Here is a 25,940-nt window from a genome sequence, read left to right as displayed (position 1 = left end):
TTAACCAAACCCTGGGAGGTGAAGACGCACCCATCAACCTGGCAGGTGCCAGGAGAACACAGCGGCCCTGGGACCACCTGCCCTGAGGCTGGCGACCACTCACTCACCCGCTCCTCCCTGAGCCCCCTTCACTCATCTCCTCCCAGCACCACCCGGAGCCCTGGCAGCAGCACAGGGGCGGCCCTGCACGGCCCCGCCGTCAGTGGGCCCAGCACAGCACTGGGGAGCTTGCGGTGGGGTCCAGGACCACCAGCCAGGGTTGTAAGGCAGGACCGCGACTCTGGGTGCTTCAGGCCCCTCACGCTCTGACAGTCGGAGGCCAAGGCTCTTCTGAGGCATCGAGAACCCAGGGGCGGGAAGATGTGGTCTTCAAAACGAAACACTGTCACCAGAGCAGCCCAGAGCTAGAGCACGCCTCTGGGCGGGAACGGCGAGCGGCGAAGGCTGACGGTCCAGCCGCTCATCAGCCTGGAGAGCCGGCCCGGCAACCGCGCAGCGCCCAGCAGACGGGGACGTGGAGGCCGCTCTTCTCCCACGCCCGTCAGGGGCTTCTCTCCACCGACTTCCGCAGGCAGCTACCTGAAATCCGCGTCAAGGAAGGTGGCCTGAGGCGTCACACCAGCAGGCAGCCCTGAGCCGGACCGCGGGCCCACGATGCCCATCTCTCCAGAGATGCGTGCTGGGGGCTCTCCACAGCCACACCGAGCCCGTCTCAGGGACCTGGGCTCTGGCTTCAAGCAAACCTGTGGAGCTCTGGAGACAGCAGACCAGGATTTAGACCCTATCTCTACAGCTTCCTGGCTGCTAACAGGGGCTCAGCTGTCTGTGCTGTGAAACAGGGCGGTGGCACCTCCTGCACCCTTGGCACAGAGCCCGGCAAGGCACTCACCCTGTAAACCTTCACCGCTCTCCCACCACCATGCCACCTGTGCAGGTGAGAAACCGGGACCCAAGAAGCCCCCGCTCCACTCCACCACCGCTCTCCAAAGTGGGGCCTTTATTTCCAGCAAAGCAAAGAAACCCAGAGCTCGCAACCCCGTGAGTCCCTGCGCGAGCTTCCCACCCCTGCTCCCCGAGGTTACCCGTGACGTCCGACACATAACACCACAGCTGCGGTCCCAACCAGGAAGAGGCACGGCCTCTTGTCCGCCCCGGCACACAGCATCCCCGGCTCCACTCGCGGCAGGGCAGGAGCCGCGCACTGGCTGTGCACTAGGTCGCTGGGTCCCGAAGCTGTCAGGATGCTCCCAGGCCCCGCAGGCAGGTGGCTGCATGGCAGCGTCACGGAAGAACGGTGACAGAGGACATAGCTAGACCTGAGTACTCGCGTGTCCTCAGCACGTCTCCAGAGGAACAACTCAGCCTCCACGAACTGAAACTGAAGCCAGGACAGCCGTGCAAGAATGGCAAGGTTCCGGGGCTGTGACAAATCTCCTGTCCACTGACAGACATGTTCGCATGAGTGACCCACAGGCCCTGCGGCTGCCTGAGATGCCCACAAGGGAAAAACACAGAGAGGCCTGACGGTTCACGACAGCCCTCCAACAGAAAGGCACGCCAACGCTCACCCCCAAAGGACACCTCAGGGTGCTGACCAAAGCTCTGGCCGGACTCCGGCCCCGCAAGCTCGGAGGCCTTGCTGTCTCACAGCTGCACGTCACCCGTGGCTCCCAGGTGCCTCACCGCCACCCTGCCCCCCCCCAGAGCAGCCCTGTAAGACACCAGCCCCACTTTGACATGGGAAACACAGATGCGCGTGAAGCCAGCAACTACCGGAGGCAGAAGGCACCCTCTTTCTCTGCAACCTGGAGGCTCGGGGAGGTCCATGCCTCTCAACGCCCCGGGCCCAACACTGGGATGAGGCCCAGGCTTCCCGTCTGCAGGCGGAAGGCACAAACGTCAAAGAAGGGGAAAATCCCAGCCAAACTTACGGCAGGTGCAGAACCAGGGCTCCTCGGTGATGTGGGGTCAAAGCCTCAACCCCCAGTACAGGAGCACTCTTCCCTGCCCCAGGCTGGTGGCGGCCCTGCGTGCGGCGCCCAGGTGGCCGGCACCGTATCTTCCCAGAACGAGCAGGCGCTGCTTCTCCGCTCAGCTCCTGTGCGGTGCACGGTGCTCTGCTTCTCCCTTCACTCACTTCACAGAAGGCTGGGATAGGATGCCCCTTAGCTGCTGTGGCTGACCCAGGACTCGGCAGCGTGCGTGGGATGGGGTCCTCCCCAGGTAAGTCAGCCGGGCGCTATGGCGGTAACCTTGGACAGAGGCTGGTGCAGACCTCAGCAAGGGCCCTGAGAACCCAGCGAAGGAGACAGAGCACGGGGCCCGCGCTCCCGCCGGGACCCCGCAGGGCACTGGGTCAGCGCCTGCTGACTTACCCTTTCCAGGTGGGGAACGTACATCGAACCCTCGGGCCCGAGCCCCGCCTGCCTGGGAGCTGGCCAGACCCCGAGCTTTCACCCTCCTGCCAAGGGGCCTCTTCCCTGCTAACCTGAGTTTCTGCCCAACTGCCACTAAAGACGTGCAGAAATGACATCAGTGGGCCTGACCTCATGAGGTCCCCTGGCCCTCCACGTGGAAACGGCCACATCGCCTCGCCGTCTGTTGGAACAGCAGCCACCCAGACCACTGGCGGCGTGAACGGCATTGTGCACCGCCTCCTCGCTGTCCTGGTCAGCGAGGGCCTCGAGGGCACGGGACCCCAGCTCCCGTGGCTCCTGAAGAAATGAGTGCTCCCTATCGTCTGAGACCTCAAGAACGCTCCCAGGCTTCTCTGACCCATTCCATCACCTAAAGGAGGAAGATGCAGTGATGGTATCCTCCCCCAGGACCTCCATGAGATGAAACGAGGTGATGCACAGATGAGCTGGACACAGGAAATGGTCCTGAGGCGGTCACACGGTCAGGACAGTCAGGATCAAGAGCTTCCCACCCCACCCCAGGCAAGCAGTCGTCTGCAGGCCCTGTGCCACGTGCTGTCACACCACACTTCCCGACACCCAGTCCTGACAGACAGGTGCCCATCCTGCAGACGAGGTGGCGCACAGGGCTCGTCTGGGGGTCTGAGATCACCCATGCTCCCGGGGCAGCTGCAACAGCTCCGAGGGAACCCGAAGGTCCCGAGAGGCGGACAAGCACCAGGGAGTCACGCAGACCACCTGTGCGCCGGGGAGGGCTGCTCCCTGGGGCAGGGTCCCACCTACAGCCCTCCCAGGGAAGAGCCGAGACGGCTGGATCAACAGCTGTGAGTGCAGCCGAGGGCGCTGCTGGTCCCGCAGGCGCTCATGGTCTCTAGGGGGCTGACCTTCCTGCTGCTGCTCAGAAAACCTCAGAAAATACTTCATAGTTTGGGGGGAGAAAAACACAGACACGCTTCCTTTCCCCTAATAGTTCATTCTGTTTCAAAATCAAAGTAAGATAAAGAGGATCACCTGGAAAAATGTTAAAGCTTTAATTTCAAGTCGCTTTTAACGTCCGTTTCATCCGACAGTAGCTTTGGGAGTAAAAGGCAATCTCTGTCATTTGAGGGTTTTAGACTAAATTGACGTGATTATGTCCAACATAATCAGATGCTTCTAAAACCCAATTTTCAAAGTGACACCAGCCCCCAAAATAAGAAAACCTTCCTTCAACTAATAAATTATTAAAACCCTACTGCACCGCGGGGTGAGGCTGTGGAGGAGAATCAGCGGCGAAAGACTGTCCTCACAGACCCACCCAGCCGGCCAGTCTGGCCGTGCAGGGCCCCGAGGGCCCCTCTGGGGTCACTGTCCTCCCAGCCCGTCCCCGAGCCCTTCACTCACTGGAGGGGTCAGCCTCACTCAGCTGTCCACCCTCAAGTGATTCAGGGGGGACCAGACTAGTTTAAGCTTGCCATGGTGACCCCATCCTCTGTGGGTACCTGGTCCGGGGTAGACAAAACCCCGCCTGGACCAGTGAGACTGGAGGGGAATCTGCTGGCCGGGAGCATGGTGGGGGCTCCTAGGAAAGGTTTCCTTGTTCCAAAAAGGAGATCCAAGAAAGAGGCCTCTCCTTTCTCCTTCTGATGCGACCCCTGGAACAAGCCCCTTCAAGCCGACCCCTAGACGGCATGGGGCGGGGGGCAGGGGCCTGAACACCAGGGGGACCAGCCACAGGACGAGAGGCTGGAAACTTCAGCTCCACCCCCACCTCCAGGGAGGGGAGAGGGGCTAGAGACCGAGCTAATCACCAACAGGCAAGACCTAACCAAGCAGGAACCTGCAGACAAACTGCCAAACCAGGGGGTTCAGAGAGCTTCCGGGCCAGCGGGCACCTGGAGGAACCGGGAGGGTACCACGCCCGGGGACGGCATGAGGCGCTGCCCCCACCCCCACCCACCATGCACCCTTCCCATCGGCTGTCGGCTGTCCCGGCCGCACCCTCTGTAACACACTAGTAACCCTAAGTAAAGGGCTTTCCTGAGTTCTGTCAATCCCTCCAGCAAATTACCAAGGGCAGTGGGGGTGCCTGAATCCGCAGTCAGACAGAAGCACAAGCAGCCTGGGAACCCGGAAGCGGGGGGCCCTCGGGACGGGGCCCTCCACCTGTGGGGTCAGGGTCTGGCTGACCTGAGTTGAATCCTGGGACACCCGGCAGGTGTCAGAGTGGGATAATGGGTGTGGGCACACCGCACACTCAGGGTCTGGAGGAAAACCAGGCCCTGGAGGAAGTCACAGCCGCCTGCCTGGGCTCCGGGGGGCAGACACAAACATCCTGCTGCCATAGTCTCGGGTGGCCCAGGACCCTTCCTGAGTGCACAAGTCTGCAAACTCACACGCACTCAGATGCTTCAGCCCAGGCTCCAGGCTCCCACACATTCAAGGGGCCACACAGAGCCCCCACCTCTGCAAAGTGCGGCGGGTGGGGAACACCCGCCTCAGACCCACCCAGGAAGCCGCCCCAGGGCCTGGCTGCTCTGACCGCCAGGCTCACTGCCGTGGGGCAGACACGGGCGCCCTGCACCCTGCAGCCCAGCTCCCACTGGCTCAGCCCAAGGCAGGGAGTGAGCAGGGAAGCAAGCTGGTCCTGAGCTGGCCCCCACTTTCCAAAGCAGACATGTCCCCACAGACACGGGCCGCCAGGCCTACCTGCTGGTGATGGAGCTGTTCCTGTCTTTCAGGGCAAGCTCCCGCTGCTGCAGCTCCACGATGAACCTGGAAAGGTCCTCCGGGGTCCTGCGGGACCAAGGACACACGTCAGCACGGCTGTCCCGGGGGGACCTGGGTCTGCACACTGCGGGGACCCCACAAGCCACGCCCACCACTGCCGGTCCAGACCCGGATGAGTGAGGTCCTACACAGGGTGGTGGGTGTGCTCCCCCATCCCCGGGCTCAAACCCAGCCTGAAGCCAGGCCATGTAACACTGGACACGTTATTTTTTCAAGCCTGGATTTTTTTTCACCTATAAAAAGCAAGCCGACACATAAGAGTGTCACTATGCAGAGGATCAGAAGTGAGGTTTACCAGCACCTGCCAAGCAGGTGCACATGCCCAGGGCACTTGGGTCTCCTTTCCTCCCTTCTCCTTCCAAACCCACGTACGATTCAGCAGCAGCGCCAGACTGGGCACAGCAGACGCCACGCGCACAAGGCTCGGAATTCTCAAACCTATTCCAGGTTACTTGTGTCTGTCAATGCTCAGAGCAGCCCTGTTGCTCATGGTTTTCATTTCACAGGTGGGGAAACTGAGACTCAGACAGTGATCGCCGGAGCCCCCCAGCCCAGCACCAGGCTCAGGAGAAGGTGCGACAGGACCATCGCGAGAGATGAAAGGGGATCCAGCAGCGCGTGCACTTGCCCGACACCAGCCCGGGGCCCACCGGCTAAACGGCCCCCTGACGCGGAGGGGCCAAGAGGGCGTGAGCGCGAGGCCAGGGGCCGAGGCCAGGGCTACACGGGGGCGAGGCTGTGGGGAGCACTGAGGCCACTCCCACACCCCCTCCACAAATGGGTCCCCAGCACTGAGCAAACGGTGGTGGCTGGCGGGGCCAAGGGGGCTGGGACCCAAGCTACACAGACAACACACATCCTTTGGAAGGAGAGGCCAACGCCAAGCTACAGAGGGGCCACTGGCCAGCTCACTACCGAAGGCTCTCTTTCTGGCCCCAGAGCACACTCCAGCGTCCCCTCACCTACCAGTGAACCCCTCCTGCTCAAGTTGGCACCTGCAGTCGCGTGGAACCCAAGGACCCCTCATAGAAACCAGCTGAAACCAAGCCTCACGTCCGTGCCCCACAAACCCTACACCCTTGGGCCCCTTGGGCCTGCAAGTCTCAGGGAAGATGTCTCTTCCTCCAGGAAGCCCCTGAGCCTCTCCCCACTCCAGCACGACGCAGCCCAGTACCACCACCATCAAACCCATCGTCCGTGTGGGGGCATCTCAAGTCTGCCGTCGCTAGAACATGAGCCCCGATGTCTCCACTTGTCAGCACAGCACCCAAAAGCCCAGCGCAGCCCCTGCCCCACCCCACACACTGGGGCCTCAGCCGTCGGCTCTCCGCCCACAAGTGACTCCACGCCCCTCCCCTCAGGTCACCTCAGGGAGGCCCTTCCCGACCAGCAAGGGAAAGCCCCTGCCTGGACAGTCTGCGAGGCACAGCGCAGAGGTCTCCACCCTGACTCCGCCCTGGACACAAAGCGGCTCTGCAGACTAGAAAACTGTCACAGTGAAGAGACGTGCCCCAGGGAAAGACCTTTGAGAAACCGGGGCCTAGGAGGGGAAGGGCTGAACCGGCCTTGAATGCCTCTCTTTTCAAAGCTTCCCAACATTTCCCAACTCAGGGAGTTAAAAATACTAATAGGAAAATAAGCAGAACAAGTAAAGACTTTTAAGCTAAAGTTTTTTTCTGAAACATATTAAAAGAGACTTAAGTTGTTTTCTATTTTCCTGTGTTAAGCAGTCGAAGGAGCACACACACTGTCCCTTCATCAGCGCAAAGTGCATTTAAAACAAAGGCGTGTGTCCACATTTGCAAGGCCCCCGCCCCAGGGGCCCAGGACCAGGCAGCGCCACATGGGAGAAGCAGACAGAGGCCCCGAGGGTGGCGGAGGAAGCCTGACCATCACCACCCTCCTCCTCACGCCCTTTCCAGGCAGGGCCGCGTCCGTCGGCTCAGACCCGGAACAGCGGGAAGGGCCCGTGGAGAGGCCTCTGCCAGACAGGTGACCACACACTGTCCAGGAGCTCTCACTAACTGACATGGCGGCTTTCTCTGGTTGAGGGCAAGCTGCCTGCAACACCCCCCAAACAGAAGCCTTCCTGGAAACTGGAGAGCCGTCTGCAGAGCTGGGAGCACGTGACAGCAATTTAGAAACAAGATTCTTGCCCTGGGGTACAAATTACCCCACAAAGCGGGGAGCTAGAGTAACAGAGGAGAGCCAGACTCTGCAAACCAAGGCTCTCCAATTTCCTTTGAAGTAAAGATAATTTGAAATGTAACAATTTAATAATGACAGGAAATTGGAAATGGTCAAATGAAGAGAAAAATGGGCTTAATATGCTATCCTTGGAAATGCTCCACTCCCACTGACGGCTTGGGGCGTCTGCACATCTGCAGGCCAAGGCTGCCACACCCCAGGCGGCCTGAGCCTCAGACCCTCCAGCTAAACCTCACGGAGCCTGTCTGACACCCCAAGACTTTGGAACTTTTGAGCAGCCATTTCAACAGTGTCAGGAGGCCTAGCTCCACATTCAAAGAAACTAAGCAGGAAGCTGGCTTTCCCACAATCCTGCCCCTCTCGCACGAAGACCACCAGGCAAAGGCGCCGTGCGCCTGAGGAGCCCCTCCGGCCTGTCCTCTGTGTTGTGCCCCGACCCCCCTGGGAGAGGGCAGAGAGAGTGGCCACCACCGGGACCCACAGGGTAGGGTGCCGGGCAGACAGCCACAGGGGTCCGGCTTTCCAGCAGCGGCCTCCTGGCGACACCCCAGCCCCAAGACCCAGGCGTAACCCTTCCTGCTGAGGGGTCTTCAAGTCACAAGGCCTGGCTGTCCTGCAGGCCCAATTCCAGAAGACCAAACGACACAGGAAGGACCCCATATCCTGTTCCCGGCCCAGCCCTGCCCCGCTGCTGCTGGCAAACACACGGACACCAGTCCTCCTCGAGGGGCCCTGGGCTGGAATACCTGCAGCTCTGACTCTGTGACCTGAGACTCAGGAGTCCAGGCAGGCCTGTCATTCCTGCTGGTCACTAGGTTTCAACTTCTCCTAAAAGCAGAGCTCAACACTCCAGAAGCCAGGCGCAACACTTCAGAATCACGCCACCCTCGGAGACAGAGAAGGCGGGAGTCTTTAAAGGGAAGACACGACGGGCTGCGGCAACCCGGGACTCAGTCACAGCTCACACAACTCCAGGCCGAGCCCAGCTCAAAAGGGTTCCTCGAGGCTTGTTTCCAGAACCCCAAGACCCGGGCACGTGGTGGTGCGACCACCCGGCAGCCCCCACACTCCCATTAATCTCACCAGAGCAGAAGAAGACAGGAAACTTTAAAAGCGTTTGTAGGGCTTCCCACCCAATCCCATTTCGACACTGAGTTTGGGAAACGAGGATGTCACAGTGAAAGCAGCTGACGACAGCTCGTTATGTAAATAAGGAGCGCACGTTTTAATTTGAGGTAATTATTAATCAGTAAATGGAACAGTGTGGAATTCCACACACTGTTAAGTTCTACAGTGTTGATCAAAAAGAAAGCACGCCCTGTTGCAGGAATGAACTGCGTGAGCTTTAGTTAAAACAGCACTTCTAAGGCACTGGTTTGAGAATGGGCCCCGAGAGAAAGCAGACAGCAGCGCGCGGGCGCAGCAGCTCCGCGGCCCAGCACAACACGTCACCACCGACGGACACTTGGGTGGGTTCTACCCTTCGGCTACGGTGAAGAGCGATGCTGTCAACACTGGTTTTCAAGTGTGTGTTCAAGTCTCTGCTTTCACACTTCTGGACGTACACCCAGGGGCAGCCCTGGGGATTCCTCCATTTTTAGTTTTCTGAGGAGTCGCCATACTGTGTTCCACAGCAGCTGCACCATTTCATGCTCCCTGTATCACTGTTTTTAACATTAAACAAAAAAAGCTCAGTGAAAGAAAATAAGCGAGTGAGACTTGCAGCCGCACCACAGGACGCAGTACACGTCACATCTGATGGGGGCAAAAATGCGCTGGCCAGGCGGTCGCTACAGGTCACGAGAGGCAGGGAGAGCGTGGGCAGGCGTGCGCGGGCATGCCCACTTCTGGTCCAGGAAGGGACTCCTGCAGCTCTGTGGGCCGTGGCATCGTGGGGGCGGGAGGGTGTCCAAAACAGTCCCCCTCTGCATCAGAATCACCTGGAATCACTCCAGCCCACCCACCTCCACCTCTGGACCCTCCGAAGCAAAACCCCTGGGGGCGGGGCTTCGGATCTGCCAACAGGTGGCTCTCGTGCACAACTTGGACCCATTGATCATCTGCAGAAACAGGGAAATCTAAGCAGTAAAACAATCATGTAACACTGCACGGCAAGACACCAAAAATTCTCTGTGCCACCCAGGAAACCATCTGCTGTACGTCTGACAAAGACAACATTCGTGGAGGCTCTCTGTCAATTTGATGGACAACATTAGGTTTCAGAATTTGGTCCAAAACTAAAAAAAGAATCCCAGAAGACAAGGCAGAGCGATTTACCCACAAATGTCACTGCAAGAATTCTGGAAACTGCCACTCACAATGGAGAGACTGCTGTGACTACTACGTAAGGAAATGTTACCAAGCTTTCTGCCAACTTGATACATCATCGAACATCCTCAAAACAACTATAATAAATAACAACACAAAATACAATTAAAAAAACACCCAAACAACTAACAAAAACACGACGGCAGGGCTGCCATAAAAAGGGCTGCTCGCCGCACAGCTGCAGGGGGTGCGAGCCCCCTTGCCGATAGAAGCGTCACTTCTGCGACGCAGCCACAGTACGGGGGACCTGCCCCCTCTGAGACAGACGCTCTAAGCACCTTCCGGATACTGAGTCGTTTCATCCTTTCAACAGCCTTCACTACCCCCACTACACAGGTGGGGAAGCGGAGGCACAGAGGAGTCGGGAGCAACTGGAAAAGCTGAGACCCACGCAGGGCGGCCTGGCCGAGGCCGTGCTCCTGATTCCCATGCTGCTGGGCCCAGCGACCTCAGACTGGTTTGTAAAATACGCCACACACACAATGCCGCTGAAACGGTAAGTGCACGCGACGTGAGAAAACAGTTTAAGCGCCAGTGTATTTGCCTCTTTTTAACAACAACAAGCATATATATATTCACTGAAAAGGCAAAACCAAACACAAGGTTAAGTGCACCCTGATTAATACCATCTGTGTAGAGGCAAGGCCTGGAAGGAAATGCTTACAAAAAGGCAAGAGTCACATCACTGATGCAGAATCCCGGGCACCTTTTCCATTTTTCAAAAAGATTCTACAATTCTGTTGTGAGAATTACTTCCAGCAACAGCTTTTTTCTTTTTAACTGTATTTTCTAGCTGTGGAAACCAGTGGCCACAGAAGTGGTGACCAGCTGCGACAGGGTGAGACCACACCACACCCTCACAATGTCTTCGGGGGCTGTTCCGAGAGACCCACCGGCACAGCCCACGGCCCGGGAGACCCCGCAAGGACACCTGGGCCGGGGCACCTCTCTGCTCTGTCACTGTGCATGCGGGCCAGGCGTGGAGCATGGGCTGCCGCCGTGCAGGGACTGGGGGCTGCGCGCCCCTCGCCCCAGAGGCCCAGCCCTCTCTCCCGGTGCCCTGCCCGGGGGGGGGGGGGGGCAGGGATGCAGGTGTGTGCACGCGTGTGCATGGTATCCCAAAAACACACGCACCCTCCACTCTCCTGCTGAAGGTCCCGAGGGCTGAGAGCTGAGCCCAGGGAGGAGGAGAACAGTGTCCCCTGAAAGGACCCCACAGCAGGCACAAGGGAGCCCGGCCCACAGGAGGGGACGGCGCAGGAGTGACAGTGCTGATTCCTGGGCCACCAGGAGGCTCGTTGGTTTGTTCCCACCCTAGCGACCGCCTGGCCTGTGGGCAGGGCTCCGGCCAGCAGTGCGCACAGCATGAGCGCCCAGACCCTCTTCTCCAGAAGCAGGGCCTCCTCTTCCTGGAGGAGCCGCGAGTTGGGCAGTCCTGCAGGGGCTCAGGGAAAGAGCTCAAGTTCAAAGTGTCTGATTCCATTCACGTTCCAAGGACCATTACAGCCCCAAACCGCACAGGCGCCCCCAAACTGCACCTCCAACTTCTTTTGTCTAGAGAGAACCACATGGTCTGTGCGCACATTTACAGGGCATAACCTGGAAAATTCAGCCCAAATGGACACTGGTGGGTAACTCAAGGTCACGGCTGAGGTTGGTGGCGGCAAAGGGATCTTCAACTCCATGTACACTGTTTAAGCTTCCTTTGATGAGAAAGTGTGCGCTACACGTCTAAGCACAAAGGAAAAGTAAGAGAAAAACCGCACACCCAGCGTGCTCCCTGCGTGGAACCGTCACCCGCAAGTCCAGCGGGAGAAGCAGGGGGCTGACGGAGGACGGGGCCTCCAGGGACTGCTCCACACAGCGCGAGCCCAGTGGCCAGACCGCAGTGCGGGGTGCATCTGGGGGAGAAGGAGCAGATGCACCCGAGAGGCCCAGGAGCTCAGGAACCGGGACACGGCCCCGTGGGAACAGACAGCCACAGCTGCGCCCCCACCGCCAGGAGCTCCAAGAGCGGACACAGGCAAGTTCCTGAAGGGCTGTTGAATCGTGAAGGATTATTAAACACCACACAGCAAATCAAAGACCAGAGGCCAAAGTGCCTCCCACTGGCAGGAGAGTGTTTATTTTTCTGCACTCCTGACCTGCGGTGCGGTTAGAGCTCTTCGGAGATGCTCCCCGAGGGCGCTGGGGGTTTAGCTCTGCGCTGGCCGCCAGCAGGGGCCAGGCCAAGGACTATTACAGCCCAGGACTGCGCGGGCGCCACCCCCCACCCCTGCCCCGGGCAGGAAGAGCCACGTACTCCAAAACTTCTGCTTCACAAACTGAGAAGCGGACGTCTGCCGAGGGCCTCAGGGTTCTCCGCCTCAGAGATGACAGGAGAGTGGCAGTTCCAACTACAGCCCAAGCTGTGACATCTGCTGTTTAAAACTCTGGCTTCAGCTCTGAAGCCTTTTAACTCTAACTGGTGGGCTTTAAAGGAGAAAAAGTCTTTGTTCAGTCTGCAGCTGAATCCTGGCTCACTCTGGCCGCGGGACAGCAGGAGGCCTGGGGGTCGGGCCCACTGGCTGGTCCCCGAGGCAGCGGCTCTCCAGGCTCTCCAGCCCAGCAGCGGCTGTTCTGAGGCTCCTGGCAGCAGATGCCAGGACGCTCGCTGACACTCACAGTGCCGTCTCAGCAGGTGTGAAGACATGAGGTCCAGAGGACCCCGACTTCTAAGATGAACCCGATGGCACCAATCACAAAACTCATCCACGAAGAAGAAGCCTCTAGCCTTTTCTGAGGCACTGTGTCCAGAAGAGAGGAAGCCAAAGGGCACAGGGCAGTCCAGGGGGGCTCCAGTCAGAGGGCCTTACAGGCGCGGGGCACACCCCGGTGAGGCGGACCCCCTTGCAGGCTTGTTTCTGCAGAAAATATGTGGAACCAGGAACAGGAAAATTAGACAGGAAAATTAGACAGCAAGACTTGGTGCTAAACCCCAAAAGAAGGGTGAGCATTCATGACGGCCAAGTCACAGCGCCTGCCGCGCTGCTCTCCGCGACGCGGGGCGCGGCCAGGGTGGAGGCGCAGCTGCCTCGGGAGGGCTGCGCGTCACCAAGGCCAGGCCTGGGTAAAGCCTGCTGTGCATCTAGGCTGGGGAGGAGCAGCCCCTGTCACCTGAAGGAGAGCAACAAGCTATGCATGGCCAGCTCTGACGGGCCGCCTTCCCCGCCCGGGAGCCAACCCTGCTGCTCCAGCCCCAGGCCACGCGCTGGCGTCAGACACTCCAGAGAAAGGAAGGCCGTGACCACCGACTGGTCCTGAGGCCACAGGCACCCCACCTTCAGGGGACCTAGGAAGGTCATCAGTCCCTCTCAGCCAGGGGCCGGTCCGGGACAGCCTGGCCACATGGTGGACAGCAGCCATTCGGACATCCTCTGAAGCTGCTCATTTCCCAGGGGGACAGAGAACAAGTCACTCTGTTTCCATGGAAAGGTGGCAAGTATCAGACAGTCTCAGGCACACCCCTCCCCAGCCCACTCACACGTCCAAAGGCACACACGCCCAGAGATGCCCAGAGGAGCCAGGGGCCACGCAGCACGCAGGGGCCCTTCCTCGAGCTGCAGTGCTCCTGTGATCGGTGGCGGTTTTCATGTGAGACAAGATCTCTCTCACACTGACTGACCCCAAAAGGGGTGTGAGTCTCCGGGTCCCTGCAAAGCCACAGACCCTCCTCATTCTGAAGAGCACCCCGCTCACCCCCGTGCCCCTGTCCACGGGCAGACGGCTCAGAGGGGTGGCGGCGCTGCTGCGAATGCACATGCCCGGCTCTGCACCCCAAGCTACAGCCCCGTCCTCACACGGCCCTGCCAGCGGCACTCCGGAAACAGGCATCCCTGCTCACGGTCAGGCCTCGGCCTGAAGCTCCTCCCGAAACCAAGCAGGGAGGCTGCCCTCCCGCCAAGTGCAGCCCTCAGTACCGGCCTCTCCGCAGTGCCCACGGCGAGAGCCCCTCTTCCTCCACGCACTCTCCGCCCTCCCCTGAGACCCCTGCTCATCCTTCTCCCTCCCGGGGTCCCGGTCCCCACACGTGGCCCCAGGCTGGACTGCACGCACAACTGTAAGAGCCCACGGCTCTGACCGCAGCGCCGCGCACCCACCACCGCAGACTCTCCACTCCAGACCCGCCGCCCACTGCGGTCTGAGGGGCCTCTGGGCTCAGCCCGCACCACCCACATCCCTGACCTGGTGCCCCTCCACCCAGGGGACCTAGTCTCCATGCTGCCTATCATCAAGGCAGACCCGAGGCCTGCGGCTTCCTCTGCACCCCCCGCCCACGCAGAGCCATCCTCAGAACAGCCCGAGTCCCCCTCCTGCATAGCTCCGCCGCCACCGGCTCGCTGCCCTCAGTCTCACACTCACCTTCAAGCAACCGCCTGCAACACGACAGTACTTCCTTCAAAACGTGGGTTAGATCACGTGCTCTCTTGTCAGAACTCTCCGATGCACCGCACCTCAGCGCCAAGTAAAAGCCCAAGTCCCCACCAGAGCCTGCGAGGCCTGAGGGGGCCTGACCACAGCTGCCTCTAAGACCCAAATGTGGGGCTTGAGCCACACTCCCACCTCAGGGCCTTTGCACGTCCCACATCCGGAAGACTCCTCCCCCAGGGATCTATGTGGCATGCCCCCATCAATTCTTTTCATGCCTTTACCTAAATATTACCAGGCTCTCACCTGCGTCTGCCCCCACCATCCCATTTAAACCAGTAAACTGTCAACTCCCTCCCTCCCTCCCCCATACCCTCCCTCTCTCTTCCAGCACTAACTGCCTTCACAGAAAAGATCAGCACCCGGGGTGCCAGGTATTTATTGTCTTCTCGTCTGTTGTCTCTCTGCTTCAACTAGAACACGGCACTCCAAAGTGCGGTTTTCATGCTGCTCTGTGGCCTCACTGGCTGTGAACCCGGAGCACCGCCCGGGACCATAACAGGCCTTCCATAAACATGAGATGATGAACGAGAAGTCATGGTGTCTTTCCAGAACAGTAACTATCCAGCTAAATTCTACCCAGGCTTGAACTCAGACCGTGGAATCAGGAGTTTAGTATCACTGGTTAAATACAGTCCATCCACACAATGCAATGTGTGTAAAATGAAAAGAAGAGAAGACCCTCCCCGCGGCCCCACGGGGAAGGCCCCACGGGGAGGCACGCGCTGCTAGGTGAGAGCGCAGGAGGCAAGCAGGAGTCTACCAGGCGGCCTCTTGTGTGGAAGCAGAAGGTGAATGCGGGTGCTTGTAGTGGCTTACACCTGCCTAAGAAACGTCTAGAAGATAAACAAGACGGAGCAGCTGCTTCCCGTGGAGAGAATGAAAACGGGACAGGAGACTTATCACAGATACCTTCTTCCAAAATTTTAACCTTTATACCAAGGAAATATAATACCTATTCAGGAAGGAGTTTTTTAAAACTCGGCATTATAAACTTATACTATGGAATCAGACACTACATAAAACTTTTTTTAAAAAAGCAATTATTCCATGATGAATTAATGCATAAAAATCTAATTATACCCACTTATAATGAAACAATCTTATATTATTCCTAGAAGATGTTTGTAGCTAAGTGTAGTGAGAATAATTTGCATCATAAAAGGGGCAAACATATATCACTAAGAGGATTCCTATCTGAAATAATCAAGACTGGTCATCGATCCTGAAAGTTGGTTCAAGTAGGGAATCGGATATTAGATACATACGTATCGCTCAAACCTTTTAACTTAAAATATTATACACACTCATTCCCCAAGCTGCTTCTTCAAATATGGGCCCACTAACCCGAGTATCATCTTATATCTTTTGCATAAACTCACAAAACACAACCTATGACTTTGGCTTTGTTTCTTTAAAATGGACACCTGCGCTCTTCCTAAATTTTACAACTTCTTCTGCTGATCGTTTACAGTCAATTTGCTGTTATGCAATAGCTTTTTTAAAAACAATTTTCCTTTGAGACTTTCCAAAGCACTCAACTTTGTTTTCACAGAAACATTGCTTTTTTCACACGTTTATTTTTCTCCAGACTCTACCATATTCAATTAAATTATGTAATGACAGTAACATGTACAACAGGCAGAAACAGGCACATCTCGGATGGACCAGCACCACCCCCTGGGTCGGGTTGGATGGAAAAGCATCACCCCCTGGGTCAGAGCGACCAGCGCCACCCCCTGGGTCGGGTTGGATGGACCAGCATCACCCCCTGGGTCAGAGGGACCAGCGCCACCCCCTGGGAGTGCCAAGCCAGCCAGTGCTACAGCTGACAGCACATCCCACAACAAGCAGGGTCTGGTCTTGGAGGAGGGAGAAGGACCGGGAGGGAGGTCAACAGGTGACCAAAGGAACTGCTCTTAACCTGAGAGTGGGTTCAGAGAGGGCTGTATCCAGTCTTCTCTTCTATGGATAACGCATTTCAAAGTGTTAAAAAAAAAAAAAGAATTAGGAATAGCCTACGCCCCGAGCATCTGCTGTGCTGCAGAAATCCATCAGAACATCAAGAGAAAGAAAGAAGGGCACTGGCCAATCCCGAGAGGCAATTAAAAGAGCAGCCACCCCACTTTCCATAAGAAGCAGAGACGTACGTGTGCAGGTGGGTGACGGGCCCCAAGGGCAGATCCCACCAACCACAGAGGCAGCACAAGCAGGGAACAGCGCAGATTCTAGCTCTACTCACTACTAGGTAAGCGACCCAGGACAATCACTAACCTCCCCCAACTTCAGTTCCCTCGTCAGGAAAATGAACGTAACAGCAGCACCCCCCACGCGGGGCTGTCCCGAGAATACTGCAGATGAAGGACTCGTTTTGGAAGAGGATTATACTATGACTATGAATCACAGGCAATATTACAGAACATATAAACAAAATGATGTCTGTGTCCAATTAGAAAGCAAAGTGGCAGCAACTAGTTACCAGCATGAATTCGCTAAGAATGAGATTTACATAAATTAACATTTCCACCTGTGAGCCATAGATTGCTGTATAAGTACATGGCGTATATTATGAGAACACTCATCCACCCCCAGCCTCGTTCCAGAGGAGGCCCAAGGTGAATCTCAGCACTTCCAGGCCCGGTTCCCGACATGCTGATGAACACAAGGAGGTCCAAGGGCAAAGAGAACAGCTCAGTGAAGACCGCCCGGTGTCACCGGGTCACATCCAAGCCCCACCCCGCCCCGCCCCTGGACAGCAGAGCAGCCAGCAGGGATCCAGCAATCATCCGAAGACCCGCTGGCCCCGTCTCAGCTGGGGTGGAGCCACCCGGCACATGGCCCGGCACCCTGGGCCCGTCCAGCGCCTCAGCGATCACAGAGGTGCCTGCCAGTCACTGGGCAGCACAAAATGAGGCAGCAAATCTCCTCAAGGACAGAATCAAGGTCCGTAAACCACTCTGTGGGGGAGGAGAAGAGGGGAGGGAAACGATGGGCTACGGGCCAGGCCGCGGAAACAGGGCCACGGCGCGTGCGGCCAATCGACACGAGCCTGCGACCAGCTCCGTCTGCAGTCAGCGAGGCCTCCAGTCCGTGGCCAGAGAGCTGCGCACGTCTCCGTGGAAGAGGAGGCCCCAGAGTCAGCGGGGACGGTCAGGGTTCACTCCTTCGATGACTTTGGTACAACCACAAGCCCCCTCGTGTGCAGAATCTCCACGCCAGCAAGCAAAGTCCCGGCCGAGTCAGCAATGCCGGCCGCCCAGCCACTTCCGTCCAGGCACGCACGCTGCTGCAGCCCTGACCTGGGTGCAGTGACCGCCAGAGAAGCAGGCACCAGCCTCCCGCTCCAGCACCATCGAATCTGGACCTCATCCCGCTGCCCACCAGCAGCAACTCAGCCAAAACACTTCATGGAAATAAATTACATGGGTCCCCAGACACGTGTAAATAAAATGAAGAAATTTCAAATTTACAGTTGCTGCCTTCGAATGCTTCCTCCCAGCTCAGGCAGGATTAAAAGGACTTCAAAGCAGCCTGGGCTCCAATTAAGCCAGTGTGACCACCCCAGGGAGGCTGGAATAGTCCTCTGATTAACAAGAGGTGCTCTTTGAACTGTTTGAGCTAAAAAAAGCTCTGAGAACCTTTCAAACAAATGCCATCATTTTCTCTCCCTGTTCCCTCACCCTTCGGAAAAGTTGATCTTTTGAATGCTTTAAACATTGAAAAAGAAGTCTGGGTAACTGCCCCAAACTGGCCTTCAGCCAGGAGCTCGGAACAGTGGTGGTGAGCAGGTGGCTTGGGACGCAACTGGACACAAGCAGGCCACCTCCAGGAGGTGAGCGCGCTGCCGGCCTGGGCCCCCCTGGCGCAGGTCCCCCCACAAGTGGGAGCAAAGCCGCGAGCCAAGGGAGAGGTGTGAGCAGAGCTGGGTCTGGCCGGAGCCGGGGCCTCCCTCCAGAGATGAGCCCCAGTGACGAGGGCCTCCAGCAGCAGGAGGCAGAGCCACCACCCACGAGAACAGCCGTTGGGGTGGGCACCCAAGCTGGAATCCGCAGAGCCGGCAGAGGAAGCAATGGCAGCTCACACAGCCAAGGTGACACAGGAAAGGCCGCACAAGCTTGGGACGTCAAACCACTCGCAGCACCACAGGCAGAAGGTAAACATGGAGACGACTGCAGGTGTGTCACACCCTGGGCAGCAGGTGTGTGGGAGTGGGCACCTGAACCAGTGCCTGTCCCCACAGCCTATGAGGTGCCTGCAGGGCCCCGCTCCCACCCTGGCTCAGCCCTCGCGGATGTGACTGGCAGTGCGGACGTGACCAGCAGTGCAGACCCCACCAGCCCACCCACGAGTCCCCTTGCAGCAGAGGCAGCAGACTGCACAGCTGCACAGCAAGAAGGGGGCTGAGGGCCGAGTCAGCTTCTAGGGACACAGTCCAAAGCGATGCAGGAAGAAAGGGCTGCGGCGAGACCCCAGAGGAGGCGTCCTCACCAGTGAGGCGCTCCAAACCTGCCGGAGAGAGGTCTCAGACCCTTGGCAAAGCAGCAGGTCCCCGAGGGGGCCCCCGGCTGGCTGAGCAGCCCTGGGCAAGTTATCGCACCTTTCCAGCTCCAGTCTATCCACACTGAAGTCCTGGGACACGGGGAACAGGACCTTTCATTCCGACAGAAGATTCTGTTTCCAAAAACAAAGTGTCCTAGGAACCTGTCCCCGGGGACAAGAACGAGGTAGGAGAGCCGCCCAGCGAGGCAGAGCTTCCATGCAGAGCGTCCCTGACGCCCAAACACACGAGGGGAGCTCTCGAGAAGTCAAGGCAAGCCAGAGTTGGGGGCCGAGAGCAGAGGCCAGCACGCGCAGCCCCTACGGTGTGGGAAAGACCCAGGGTTTCCCCCCAAGTGTGCTGGCACGCAACTGGGGGGCTTAAGTGCAGAAAGACACGGTCCTATTTGCTTTAAAAAGAGACGTGTCCCAAACGTTCATGCTGTTAATAACCAGAAGAACTAGAGACAGCCTGAATATCTCAACGGCAGGGCAATGGCGGGACATCCACAGGACGGCCCCCGGGGCCTTTACAGAGGAGGCCACGTGTGTTTTTAAGAAACGGGTACTAAGGTCACGACACCGAAGGTAAGGCTACACAGCCATGGGCTTGGAGCCATTTCTGAAAGTCCACATGCAGAGGGTGAAGCCCGGGACAGGTCAGCAGGAGGCTTGGAAGAGCGCGGACCTCTGGGTGCTGGGACTGCAAGCGACTGGTTCTCTTTTTTATCTTTTACTACTTTGTAAAGAACATTCTTTGTGAAATAAAATTAAAAACAGTTCTGCAGCTACCTTGCTCCACTGCGTTGTCAAGAAAAACATTTATCAACATGAACTGTTACTGACGTGATCTGCTAAGACCCAGAGCATGAGGCTACGGGGCATCGCCAGCCCCCGGCCGCCACCCTCACGGCAGGACAGGCGCCGTGACCCCCGCAGGCCCGGAGATGGGGCCCGCCCACGCAGGTCACAAGAACACGGACCATCAGCACTGGTCCCCGGGCCATGACGGGGGTCGGGGCTCAGGTGACACTCACAGATGTACTAGTGTTCACATCCAGTGTAAGAGTGGACGAAAGCAGAGGTGATTTTTTCCAAGACAACATGGAAGGCACCTTCCCTCTACTTCTCCCGCTGCACGTACTCGAGGTACTAGGCTCAAGAAACCTTTAGGGTCCAAAGTCAAACCACTACGTCCCAAATTACATCATTAGAACTTAGGTCTCAAGGGAACAAGGCACCAAGAATCGCAAGCAAAGATGGGTAATGTTACAGCCACTTCACAGATGCGAAAACTGCGTCTCTGGCAGCCACGTCCCCAGCAGCTGCTAAGGGGGTCCTACCTCCTCCTGTGAGGGCCGCTCTCACCGCACCTCCCCCGGCCCAGTGTCCTCTGGGCAGAGAACAGACCACGCCCAGGAGGGCACGGCTGCCCAAGTTCTTCCTCCAAGACAACCCACACCGCCAGACGCCTCTGCCGGCCCCTGGGATGTGCGGAGAGACGAAGAGACTGAGGAAGACGCATCCTGGGCCTGGAGGTGCCGGTGGCAACTGTGTGTTCTCCTCCTTGTGAGAGAGACAGGCTGCATGTCACAGGAACGCGGGGCGGGGGCGGGGCTCCGGGGCAGAAAGGACGTACTACCCCATGTGCCCCAGGTTGTCTGGAGCAGTAAGGATAGGGCCAAGTCCCCACACCCTGAATGCGAGGACACCAGCCAGGGGTGTCCAAACAGCAAGGCTGGGACCACCGGCCAGGCCTGGCTGCGTGCTCATCTCCCCAAGCCCAAGCCTCCACCACAAACGCATCAGGCCTTCAGAAGGCCTGGGGTAGATCTCAATGTGCCCACTGTTGTGGCACCCTCTGCTCTATATAGCATCGCCAAACTCGGGGCAGCCCGGTCCCTGGGATCTGCCCGTCTCCTCAGGACACACGCGGCCTTCTTGCTTCACTGACCAAGCAGCACCAGTCCCGGGTCTTGGTCCCCTGTAAGCATGACCTTCCTCAAGTCACGCAGCCTGGGACAGGTACTGAATGTTACCAAGAACATGGCAAGCGCACTGCGAGCTACAAATCACAGCTACTTCTGAGTGCGGGCAGACGCTGCACCACGCGGGCCCGCCGTAGCCACCGGCCAGCCAGGAGCCCTCACGGCAGCTGGTAATCGCTCCCCTCACTCTCACCTCCTCCCTCACCTCTTCCTGTGCCTTTTGCCTCATCGCCAATTTCACCCTGAGCTCCAGACCCAGATCTCTCAAGTCACCAGACGATCAGGCCACCGGTCAAGCCATCTTCAAGAGGAAGTCTTTCCCGGACCCCTCCTTCCTACTCATGGACTGAAGACCCTCCTCCCTGCTGCACAGCTGTCACTCCCTCCTGTCACCGACAGTCGAGTCCCCATGTCCAAGTCCTTCCTCTTTTACTTTTTTTTTTTTTTAAGTAAAATGCAACCTACAGTAGCTTTCTGGAAAAGGGTATGAGGAAGATACATTTTTTTTTGAGACTCCGCAAATCCCAAAATACCTTTAGCCCGCCCTCCCACAGAACTGTGAGTTTGACTGGCACAGAACTCTTAGGGTGAAAATTACCTTCCTGCAGGCTCTGGAAGGCACTGCTCTCCACAAGGCACCAACGCTGCTGTTCAGAGGAAGTGACTCTGATTCTCGACTTGTACGTCACCTCTTTTCATCCTTCAGGAAGCTTCCAGGACCCACCTCCTTGCTAACATTCTGAAATTTCACAGTAACATGCCTCAGGGGTGTTCCCTTCCATCCGCTGGACAGGCACTTTCAGTCTGAAACAGTGTCTTCAGTTCTAGGAAAGCTCAACAAGAATCTCCCCATCCTTTTAAGAGAGCAGCAGGCAAGGCACGCAGCCAGTGCCTCACTCGGAACGTCCTACCTGAGACAACGCTCAGTCGACAGGGCCCAGCAAACCACTTTCAAAGGTGTTCACAGAGCCAGTGCCAACCAGCCCCCAGGAAAGCAGCCTGGCACCTGGCTTTCAGGGTCCCGGTCCCACGGGTGCTGAGGTCACTTGCAGGAAAGCTAGGGGACTTCGGATATTTGGAGGACGTCAAGAAGAGAGGAATTTGCTGACATGTGCAATAATGGGAGGTACAATCTGGTGGCCAGAATTTACGGGGCTTGGTTTCCGACCCTTGAGAAAGCAAGTAATAGAAGCTTCTGAAAATCCAATCTGACATGCCTCATGTAAATTTCCAGAGAGAAATTAATTTTGTAAATGATCGCAACCCTATGACTCGAGGATCTTGCAAAGCCAAAAAGAAGGCCTACATGATATACTAACAGTCCTAGCAAACGTACATAAACAATACGGCTGACCCAGGTCAGCCTTACTTTGTGATCAAGATAATCTTTGAGACTGCTAAAATCAAAAAAGGGAGGCAAAGGGAAAACCTTAAATGGGCAGGAAAAAGATGATGTGTCCTGTCTACCATTAAGCTTATTTCTCTCTTCAACTGCAAGCTACTTTACATGTTGGTAAGTCGAAGAAAACTGAGAGCAATGCAAATGACTTGTGTCCACAGAAATACAAGTTCTGGCCTGTAGACACTGCTGTCTCCTGCCCTCTGGATACTGACAGCTTCCCCGCCCCCGCCTGGCGTCTATATTAAATTAATCCCAGCGGACCTTCTGATGACAAACACGTTTCTCCTTCAGACCAGCTGTAAGACCTTACTAGTTCCTTCATTAATTACTGAGTCAAATACAACACATAACACCTCTAGACGAACAGATAAACACGATCTACAAGACCATTGTATTTAAAATTACAAACTATTGCTGCAAAAATGAAATGAATGGAGAGACATACCATGAACTAAAAGGTCAGTATCATTAAGATGTCAATTCTCTCCAAACTGATCTATAAATACAGTTCAAAAATCAATACAAGGGGAGGACATAGGTCAGTGGTGGAGCACATGCCTAGCATGCACGAGGTCCCAGGTTCAATCCCCAGTACTTCCACTAAAAACAAATAAATAAATAAAAATCGAATTACCTCCCCCAACAAAAAAATAAAAAAAAAAAAACTAGATATAAAAAAATAAAATCAATACAAGTCACAACAGGGATTTCTGCAGATACTGATGATCTATTTATGAAACATTATACAGAAGAGCTAGTGAATCTTTAATAGCCCACAATACCAGGAAAGGAAAACAAATGGACAAGACTTGCAGTGCTCAAGCTAAGACTCACCGTGAAGCCCCAGCGATCAAGAAAGGATAGCATTGGCGTAAGGACAGGACGTGTCAGCAGAATAAAACAGGATCCAGAAACAGACCACCATGCACATGCTCAGTTTACTCGATAGTAATAACAAATCTGTTCGAAGGGAAAAGAGTAACTTTTCCAAACACAGTGCTAACACCTGATAAGAGCAGGGGAAAAGAACCTCGACCCCCACTTCAGACCTCACATGACATGGCTCACCATCCTGTCCACAAAATGTCAAAGTAGAAAATTCTAGAAGAAAACATAGGAAAATTCATTTGCAACCACGAAATGGGAGAAGATACCTTACAGCATAAAAACCATTAACTATAAAAGAAAAAAAACTAATGAATGCGTTTCATCAAAATTAAGAAATGCCGGTGAGACTTAATGGCTACAGTGAACTTACTATGATAATTTCCAAATGTGAGAGGTCTGGTGAGGTTTTGTAATAAGAATATGCAACTGACAAGGAAGTTGGGTTTTCTCTGGGGCACCCAAAACAAAGACAGGAAGGCAAGCAAAAAAACTGGACAAAAATCTCTCTGCGGATAATCACTTTTACCAGATTGTTCACAGCCAGTGCACAGATTTTTTACACATTGACCTTGAATCCGGCCATTCTGCTGAACTCAGTTATCACTTCTAATGACTGTGGTGTGTCCAGGAGGTTTCCTGCATGCAAAACCAGGTCATTGGCACACAGGGAGGTCTGGAGGTCTGTCACCTCCTTCCCTCGCGTGACCGTCCTGGGCAGACCCTCCAGCACACGTGACAGCACCTGCCCCCTCTTGGTCCTGCTTCAGTCTCTGTGCCTCGGGGGGGGGGGGGGGGGGATGGTCAGTGGAGCTGTCCTGGGCCCGGCCCCGCCCGCCTCGGCCGCATTCCCTCCCGCGACTGCATTTGGCGACCGTGGGGCTGCCTCCTGCTTCCTTTTCATGATTTCTTTTACTTACATTCTCTATTTCCATTGATTGCTCTTTGCCCTGCACATGAGCTATGTTTTGTTTCGTTGCACGCCCGGGGACTTCTGTTGAAAACTGGACGGTTCAAAGAAGACCGAGAGGCACCGCTGGCAAGCAGGCCCTAGTTTGTACCTTTGTTTGTGTGGCCACTGAGGTCTACTCAGTCAGTCAAGCCGTAGGAAATGCAATTCTAAATCACAGTAAGAGATCACTTCACACCCACCAAGTCAGCTAGAATCAGAAAGACAGATAAAACAAGTGTTGGTGAGGCTGTCAAGAAACCGGAACTCTCACACACTGGCGGTGGGAACTAAAACGGTGCAGCCACTGCGGGGGACAGTGTGGCAATCCCTCCGAAGTTAACATATACCTAGAGATCCCACCTTAGGAATTCCACTCCCAAGAGAGCTGAAAACACATGTCCACACAGAAACCTGCACAGCAACGCTCACAGCAGCGTCATTCATAACTGCCAAACTGGAAACAACCCAAAGGCCTGTCAGCCGCCAAACAGATAAACAAAATGCAGTGTGTCCATCCAACGGACTGTCATTCCCCCATGAAAAGGAATGAAGCGTGGAGACACTGAGACGTGGATGAACTCTGGCAAGATTACGCCACGTGAGAGAAGGCAGACACAAAGGCTACGTGGGGTGTGATTCCATTTACACGAAATACCCAGAGTAGGCAGATCCGCCCAGAGAGAGCAGAGCCTCGGCCGAGACCTTGGGGAAGCAGAACAGGGAGGGGCTGCAACCAGGTACAGGGTGTCTTGGGGGGGGGGGCCCATGAAGATGTTCTGGAATCAGAGTGGCTCCAGGCACGCAGTCTAAGGAGTACACTGAGAAGCACTGAATCAGACACTTCACAACAGTAGCAAGTGACTGGAAGAGACAGAGGGAAATTTCTGAGGTCATGGAAACTTCCTAAACTTCACAGAGGTGCTGACGAATGGGTGACACATTCTCAAACTTAAGGTCCGTCCATTTCACTGTATGCATTTATTCTCAATTAAACATTTTAAAAGGAATTGAAAAAGTTTTTTTTTTCCTTAAAGGCCACACTGATGCCACTGTCAAAGCAAGTGAAACAAGGTCGAGCAACACACAGGTATTCTTTGAAGTCACCTGGCATGCTTTTAGGTTTCTGAAAGCAGAAACCACCTTTAATCCCAGGAAGTCAGCGAGTGGGATGGGGGCTCGCGCCCCAGCAGGGACAGAGGCAGGAACGTTTCCCCCCCCCCACCTTCACTTCCCGGAGGCTTCGTGAGCCCTGGGGCCAGGCGGGCAGCGTCCGGGAGCACCAGATCACAGTAGAAGGGATGGCTGAGAGCCCGAAAGCCACCAGGGCAGCGAGCAAGACATGAGGACCGGAAGCAGTGTCACCTAAGGTACTCAGTCCTGAACAGCACCGTGATTTAAGAAGACAGCACCTTTCTTTCTTTTTAAGTGCACAAGGCAGAAATCAAACACAACATCAAGGAAACTGGAAACAACGGCAGCGTACACTAAAAGGGACGCGGTATGTGAACTGTGTGCCTCCCTGAGATGGAATAACAGACAGCTATTAAAGAGCAGCACCAGCAACCTCACACAGCGCAGCTCAAAGGAGAGCGAGTCAGGCCAGACCTGCAGCCATTTGTACGCACGTCAAACGTCCACACACACAAGCACCGCCTAAGAGGGCTTTTACCACACCGTTAATACGAATTAACTCTGGATGGAGTTTGAAAGGACAGAGAGGTGTGAAGAACTTTCACTTCAATTCTCTACAGTTTGATTTTTTTTTGCAGGGACACTTTTTCACATCGCACGTGTGGTATTTCCGAAAGGCGTGTCACAGGACTCTGTGGTCACACTAGAGTCTACATTCACTCGTGGTCTCTGCTTCTGGCCATGAAGGACTAGCCCCGGGGACAGCCCTGTCCCATGTGGCTCACGGGGCCCTTCTTAGATGGTCTTGTAAGATCAAACTACTTTTGAAATAGTGTTAAACTATTATTTGCCTTTTT

At 55.9% G+C, this 25,940-nt stretch overlaps 1 protein-coding gene across 1 annotated transcript in view; it reads right to left on the bottom strand.

Moving 5' to 3' along the window:
* MAD1L1 (mitotic arrest deficient 1 like 1) overlaps positions 1-25,940 on the bottom strand; it is a 209,387-nt gene that overhangs the window by 143,367 nt on the left and 40,080 nt on the right. The window contains exon 10 of the mRNA XM_064478169.1: positions 5,106-5,192. Coding sequence (XP_064334239.1) covers positions 5,106-5,192 — 87 coding nt within the window. The remainder of the gene's footprint in view (positions 1-5,105; positions 5,193-25,940) is intronic.

The sequence above is a fragment of the Camelus dromedarius genome, chromosome 24 (assembly GCF_036321535.1).
Source record: "Camelus dromedarius isolate mCamDro1 chromosome 24, mCamDro1.pat, whole genome shotgun sequence".
Classification (NCBI taxonomy): domain Eukaryota; kingdom Metazoa; phylum Chordata; class Mammalia; order Artiodactyla; family Camelidae; genus Camelus; species Camelus dromedarius.
The sequence above is the reverse complement of the archived record's forward strand: the minus strand, read 5'-3'. Positions and strand labels throughout refer to the sequence as shown.